Consider the following 7933-nt stretch of genomic DNA (forward strand, 5'->3'; position numbering starts at 1 on the left):
CTCTGTTTAATAATATTTGTTGCATTGACAGAGGTGCAAATTTAATTCAAGGTCAGTGTCAAGCTTAAGGGAATCCATAATTGACACAAAGCTACAGGAGAAAAGTGCAGTTAAACTTTCAGTTTGTTTTTGGTTTAAATATAAGGTTATTACATAAAAGATTTGTCACAGCTTCGACAGCTGCTGGGTCTAGTTTCCTCCTGCTCATCTGCACCATAGGGAAGCTGCATTTATCACAGCAATGAAAGAAAACAGTATACAGTGCAGTAATGGAAGCACTATTACTAATAATTAATAGTAAAAAGCATAAGAATTATTGCTACAACAATGAGATGCCATGCTATGGTGTGCTTGTTAACACTTTCACAGTCACACACTGCAAAAGAATGTACAGTACAGTATATTATGCTACAGACAATTACAGTGGCAATTCCATTGTTCAATCCTTTAAATCCAATAAGATGGTCATTAATGTGATTATTATTACACAAAGAGGGTCATTTACTGTATGAAGTCTACCCCGAAGTTCAATTGGCAATAGAACATAACAAAACATTTATCTGCTGTGATATAGATAAATGGGCTTGTACTGTAGATGGATTTGTGCATCAAAATGGCATCCACACGCAATGCCAATATGCACGCAGTTGACTGATGTTCTAAGTATGTACATGTATCCAGGTCCAGGGCCGGCAATAGAAATCTTGGGGCTCGTACACTGTTGCCTCTGGCATCCCCCATTATAACCCCCCACACCAACACATCCCTCCCCTGTGTATGCCAATACATGGAACACCAAATATAAAAAAAAAAAAGTATACGCTGTGTCACTGATGATGATGCCAGCTGCCACCAGTTTGTACTGCTTGTTGTAGACAGTCTGTCAGAGCTGTGACTGTCCGTATATAACAGCCAGAGACAGTGGACCATGTCTATGAGAATAGTAATCTGCAGTGTGTCTCACCAGCAATACTGATGGCTGTGCACCTGCAGCAGTGGCCAACAGTCCAGGCGGTTGTGCACCCATCCCCTGCGCTGGCAGTGTAATTCTCCAGCAATAGATGGTAATGAAGGTACTGACACTGCAGCAGGAGTCAGTGGTGGTGGCTGCCATGCATAGACCCTACTGCTGTGCTACAGATGCCTCAGGGAGGATGGGTGTCTGCAGTGCTGCTGTGCAGTGGACGGTGCTGCTTGTTGCTAGGCTAGGACCAGCCGCACGCTTGCTCCTGCTCAGCTCCTGCTCTTCCTAGGTGGCCGTGGCAACAGGGAATGGAGACAGGGCCGGAAAAGGGTAGACGCATCGTTGCAATAATGACACTGCTGCCACGGTGTCATTGACTATGACACATGTGCAGCAGCAGATTACATTTCATGAAAAGGATGGCTAGGCGGGGTGTTGTTGCCCTTGATTTTTTTGTTTTTCTTAGTATTGCGCTGTCCCTCCAGCGGCTGCCCAGTCTCTAATTCAAATTTAGGAGGTTGGTGCCACACCCTAAAGTCTGTTTTTTTGTGCTAATCCAGACTTTGGGCCCCTCAGAACCTCGGGGCCCGGGACAGGTGTACCCTTTGTTGCCAGGCCTGTCCAGGTTGCACTGCACATTCATCCCGATGCTTACCTCACAGAGATACAAAACAAATTTGGATGCAGGGAGTGTAGATTTTAGTGGGCGTTCCAAGAGGGACCACAAGAGGGAGGCTACTGGCTAGACAGACGTGGGTGTGCAGCTGCCAGTGGCTGCATCTAAAGATGCAGAATTGCTCACACAGGACACACCATGTTCAAATGGAAAAACTGTGTCTGGCATAGGGCTGGTGCAAGTTTTGATGGTACATCAGGTTGAAGCGCATATTGGCTGAGAGCAGACACTGCCATAGCAACCGTCCCCCCACTCTCAGCCAATCAATGCTTCTCTATTAATTTCTATGGCAGTGTCCACAAGTGGCCTGTCATTTTAGGGTGGCACTGTACACAGTTTTCAGTGCCTGTCCTTGAGCTTCCGCTTGTTTAAAAAAAAAATATATATATATATATATATATTACAACAGTCGGTGTCCAAGTCTTTTGGTTATTTTAATATTTTCTTTACAGGCAGAGTACAGGTGCCAGGGGGTCCTTAATGTTGTTCCACAAGTGCTTTCATGTTGAGGCAGGCTGTCTGGGACTTGTAGTCTGCCTGTTACAAACAATGTTATTATCTATTATATTACTATTAATCTTGCACCCACTGCCACCAGGGATGCTTTCCATATAAGGAAGGCTATATTTTCCACAATAACAATTCTACTAACTTTTGTTGTTGATATATTAACCAGTGTAGTAACACCACCATAATGTGTAATTTTGACAATAATATTATTTTTTCTGAGTGCCATTGCCATATACATAGGCTTATTACAATCAACATTTGTATATATCATAGAACTCATGCCCGCGGGGCATCCTCTGGTATATTGCAACCTCTGACAGCTAACTGATGGCTTCTGGACCTCAGAACCCTAGATCCCAGTGGTGCAGCGCACGGGTGATGTCAAGATGTCACATGCGCTGTGTGGAGCATAGAAAACTACACTGCAGATCAGATGCAGTCAGATCCAGTCAGGCAGCTAATGGCAGCAGTTAGCACAAGCGGCCAGCCCAGCGGTCACAAAGCGGGAAGCGCAAGTGGTCACAGAGTAAAATTGAAGACATGTCAGGTAAGGTAAGTGCTCTGTGGGCATAATTATTGGGGTTATTATTTGAGGTGAAAATTATCATTGGTGCTATTATAAATAATGGTGCTATTATTAAATATTGGTGCTACTATTTGAAGTGAGCCCCACGTCAAATAATAGCACCAATAATAACACACACATTAAAAAGTAATCATTATTAAGGCTATTTTTAAATGTGTGCATTGTTATTGGTCCTATTATTACATGTGGGGCACACATCAAATAATAGCACCAATAACAACGCACACATTAAAAAACAGATTTAATAATAATGACATCAAATAATAGCAGCAGTAATAGTGCACACATTAAAAAATAGCCCCATTGATGCTGGTAGATCACTTCTAAGTAAGTGAACAAAAAGTAGATCCCATGTCACAACAGTCTGGCCACCCCTGATCTATGTGTTTAATATAATATCACATAATTTCACAGTAATCACTATATTGTGGTGCATACAGCTAGTTTGTATTGTATTGAGTACTTACTTTTATGTAGAGATGAGCGGATCCGGTTATCGGAGAACCAGACCCACCCGGACATTGCAATTCCGAGTCGGATCCAAGACCGGCTCGGGTTTTCCCGTGTGACTCGGATCTCAAAACGAGGCAAAACGTCATCCTCCCGCTGTCGGATTCCCGTGGGTATTGGATTATATAAAGGTCCCTGCAGTTTGCACAATTTTCACTCCAGCTGTGTAGAGAGAATCTAGTGTTGTACCCAGGTGTAGTATGAAATGGTGACTGTAGCTAAACTGTTTTACCTGGTGAACTGGATTCTCATACAGATTCTTTTCACTTTTCAGAGAGGTAAGGAAGATCAGTCCAGACAAAGGGTCATTCAAACAGTCTGCTCTGCAGAGAGCCGATTTATTAGAAATAACTGCAGTTTTGTGAATTTGAGAACTGGCTTCCAAACCCAAGCTGCTTACTAAAATAATCGGTTAACAATAATCTGGTTCATATCACAACACTCAGCAATATAATATGCAAATACAGTAATACATTCAATTCAAATATGGTAGGGCAATTAACTTCAGATTAGGGATGTGCAGGCTCGGATAGGTTCGAGTTTGCACGTGGAGTTCGGATTTTTCCCTCCAAAAAAACGGAACTCAGAACGAGGCAAAACGTCATCTTACATGGACGAACATCATCATTCCTGGTCTTTTGACCAGGAATGATGATGTTCGTCCATGTAAGATGACGTTTTGCCTCGTTCTGAGTTCCGTTTTTTTGGAGGGAAAAATCCGAACTCCACGTGCAAACTCGAACCTATCCGAGCCTGCACATCCCTACTTCAGATATGTATTCACTTCTCTGTCAATACTGTAAACATTCAATAATTACTTTGCATTCTGTATAGGAAACAGCTACGATCATGAACAATATACTTCACAGTGTCATATAAAATCAAGTGCAAAATAACATTTCTCTATAAAAACTACGATCTCAAAAGATTGGCAATAAACTACCGTGTTTCTCATTAGTACGCCCAGGAATAGTATCCCTAATCTTCACTGATCAGCACGTTGGAGCTCATTATAAGAATACCCGTGTATTAAATGTTACTTGAAATGGTTACAGTCTTTGCAGAAAATCCACTTCCTATAAGATCAGTCTCTATAATTGTGCAGTCCTTCACCTGGCATGTATTACAATGCAAAGGATACCTGTCCAGATGCCAGCACGTGACTATCAGCATGTAGCACGTGACCTGCACACACAGCCTCTCCTCTCTTTGGTGCTGTAGTAAGATCAGTAAAACTGAGATCTTTCAAGCTCTCTTGTCTTGACATAGAGATTGGTCTCCTCCTCACAGGCACTGTTACCCCGATCAGCTGCTGATCCCCACTGTCTGTGCCCTCAGTCAAGGCTCAGTGCAGCACACACACCCCTGGTAGTTACTTCTCTCCAACAGCTCACACTACACGGCCCCTGTCACGCTCCACATGGCTGCTTCTGCTCTGCCTTCTCTAGTTTCACTTTCAATCCTGGGCTTAGCAGTGCTGCTGCTGCTCATAGTTAGCTGCTCCTGGGTCCTAGAGTCAATCCTCAGCAACACTCACTGTGGACAAGAAAGGACTGCCAGGCTAAGCAGTTTCTCTGGGGGTGCCACATACTTCCCCGCTAAAAGGTTGCATGTCCTCATGCAAGAAATTAACTTTCAAGGTCCCTCATAAAACAGTCTCTAGTACATTACCGTGGAGCAATGCAAGATCAGAATAACGCAGTTACCAACAATATCATGTCCGCTACATAGTAAGAGAGAAAACAATTTCAAAAATCACATTTCAGTAAACTTTAGCTATCAACACAGCATATCAATGTAATACAGTTATTATTATTAGGTGTTAGAAAGTTACCACTGCCGACCACCCTATTGTCTACAGTGTATAGACGGAGCACCTTTGTTCCTTTTTCCTTGCTTTCTCGTTGCCTGTTGCAGAAGTAAGACAAACTTTTCACCGCTTATTGAGGCGTACTCACAGTCTGGGGGATGCTGCTCTGGAAAAAGCCATTTCACTGCCCCTTTAGTTTCGCTCAGAGATTTCACAGGATCAAGAGGATCAGACGTTGACTTCTTTAAATCCATTGCATTGGGTTTAGGGGGAACCCCCAAGTCTTCCCTTGTAGCTGTGTGGATCACTTCCTCTGTGTCCTTTTCCTGGTCAGCTGCACTTGAATTGGCCTGATCAAAGTTGACCATATCAGAACCGATGTACTCCATTTTGGCCTTGCCCTCACACGCAGGCTCTGGAGGAAGTTGTGGTCTGGTCATATCCTGCAGGTTCTGCTGCACTTTCTCACTTCGTTCCTCCACAGTTCGCTCATCTATTCGTCCCAATGATTCACTTTCTTCTGGGACTTCAGGATATGGATGTGTGCGTCCATATGGTCTCTCTGAGGAGTATGGTTGGTAGTGACTCATCAAATAAGGTTGTGGTTGATGTACACTTTCTGCCATGTTTTCTGCTTCCGCGCACTCGTCTCCACTTACACTGTATTGGCAGTTTTGCTGGTAGTCACGTGGAGGTCTTCTGCGATATGGATAGCGCCAGTTATGCTTATGATTTGCTGCATATCTGCTGCCTTTAACTGGAGCACCATCAGGACCAGTGACGTTTGTTGCCTGTACACCTTTTTGTCCATTGATGACATCAAATTCTACAAATTCTCCATCTTCTAGGCTGCGATGGTATTTTATTGGGTTGTTCTTTTGAACTGCCGTATAATGAACAAAAATATCATTCTTGGTATCATCACGTTTTATGAATCCATAGCCACGTTGCACATGGAACCATACGACTTTGCCTGAAACTCTTCTCCCTATGGCTGATGTAACATTGCCTGCAGGTGGCGTGCTCACAATTTCTATTTGGTTCTGTAATATTGGGCCCAGACTCACATCCCGGGGTTGACCTTCTTCCATCAGTCGACATATGGGTCGTCCTTGTGAATCAAAGCGATCGGTTGCTCTCCTCCTCTCTGTTCTCCACTTTGGTTCAGTAGAGCCAAGCATCCCAGGTAACAATAAGTTGCGAATCTCTCTCTGCATCTCTGCCATCCCTACTGTCAAATTTTCTATTTGCCTTCTAAGAGCCTGTAAAGGATCTGTGGTTGATGTCTGCACACCCTGCAACACGTTGTCTTTCCCCTTCAGCGTTTGCTCGGGGGTCGAGTAATTTGCTCCACTTAGGCATGGACGTTCGTGTAACCCTGGCAAATTCAGAAAGTCCATTTCCCGATTTCCACCAGTGCCTATCACTTTGATTGCTGTCTCCTTGAAGTCTAGGAAGGAGTGGTTCGGGATTTGCATCCTCAGCATCCGCAGCTGGGTTCGGGTTCCTTCCCCATTGGCCCCTTCAACAAGCTGGGTTACTAGAGCTTCATCTGTATTTCTGACTTCTTCTGCATCTAAGGCTTGTATCGCATGTAAGGCTTCTTGCAGGTTTAGAGCGTAATCCCGAAGAGTTTCTCCCGGTCGCTGTTTGCAAGCATAGAATTTAAATTTTAGTGCAGATAATATCCGAGTCTCAAATGTGGTTGCCAATCTTTTCAGCACTTGACCCACATTCTGCCTCTCATCCAATGGCCACGACGTAACTTCTCGAAGGGCGGATCCTTTGAGTTGGCCTATTAAGATTTCCACTTGTTGTTGGTCGCTCAAGGGATACAGCCGAAACATCGAGTTCATCTTGTTTTTGAATTCACTGAAGGTATTTCCTTCTGTGCCATGAACATCTCCACTGTAAGTTGAGAGCCATGGGGCTCCGAAGTAGTATGGTAGTGTAATTGGGTTAACTTGTGCCATTGCCGTGTTTGCTGGTCCTGCTTCGCTGCTGGACAGCTCTGCTGGTGCAGGTTGTTCTGTCGACATATTTCCCTTAGATTCCCAATCTCCTTACTTTAGACTCTGAATCCTGTTTATAGTGATGCCAAATGTAGTATCCAGGTGTAGTATGAAATGGTGACTGTAGCTAAACTGTTTTACCTGGTGAACTGGATTCTCATACAGATTCTTTTCACTTTTCAGAGAGGTAAGGAAGATCAGTCCAGATAAAGGGTCATTCAAACAGTCTGCTCTGCAGAGAGCCGATTTTGTGAATTTGAGAACTGGCTTCCAAACCCAAGCTGCTTACTAAAATAATCGGTTAACAATAATCTGGTTCATATCACAACACTCAGCAATATAATACGCAAATACAGTAATACATTCAATTCAAATATGGTAGGGCAATTAACTTCAGATATGTATTCACTTCTCTGTCAATACTGTAAACATTCAATAATTAATTACTTTGCATTCTGTATAGGAAACAGCTACGATCATGAACAATATACTTCACAGTGTCATATAAAATCAAGTGCAAAATAACATTTCTCTATAAAAACTACGATCTCAAAAGATTGGCAATAAACTACCGTGTTTCTCATTAGTACGCCCAGGAATAGTATCCCTAATCTTCACTGATCAGCACGTTGGAGCTCATTATAAGAATACCCGTGTATTAAATGTTACTTGAAATGGTTACAGTCTTTGCAGAAAATCCACTTCCTATAAGATCAGTCTCTATAATTGTGCAGTCCTTCACCTGGCATGTAATACAATGCAAAGGATACCTGTCCAGATGCCAGCACGTGACTATCAGCATGTAGCACGTGACCTGCACACACAGCCTCTCCTCTCCTTGGTGCTGTAGTAAGATCAGTAAAAC

The 7933-nt window shown here is 43.3% G+C and overlaps 1 protein-coding gene across 1 annotated transcript; it reads right to left on the reverse strand.

Moving 5' to 3' along the window:
* Nucleotides 1-2117: 2117 nt before the first annotated feature.
* Nucleotides 2118-7029, reverse strand: LOC148541872 (uncharacterized). The gene is made up of 4 exons (XM_088476584.1): nt 6183-7029; nt 5124-6140; nt 3479-3645; nt 2118-2177 (listed from the first exon to the last, which is right to left on the reverse strand). Exons 1-4 carry the CDS (start codon nt 7027-7029, stop codon nt 2118-2120), a joined length of 2091 nt encoding a protein of 696 aa, XP_088332710.1.
* Nucleotides 7030-7933: the final 904 nt, after the last annotated feature.

This window comes from Taudactylus pleione, unplaced genomic scaffold (assembly GCF_031769625.1).
Source record: "Taudactylus pleione unplaced genomic scaffold, aTauple2 ptg000016l, whole genome shotgun sequence".
Taxonomy (NCBI): Eukaryota; Metazoa; Chordata; class Amphibia; order Anura; family Myobatrachidae; genus Taudactylus; species Taudactylus pleione.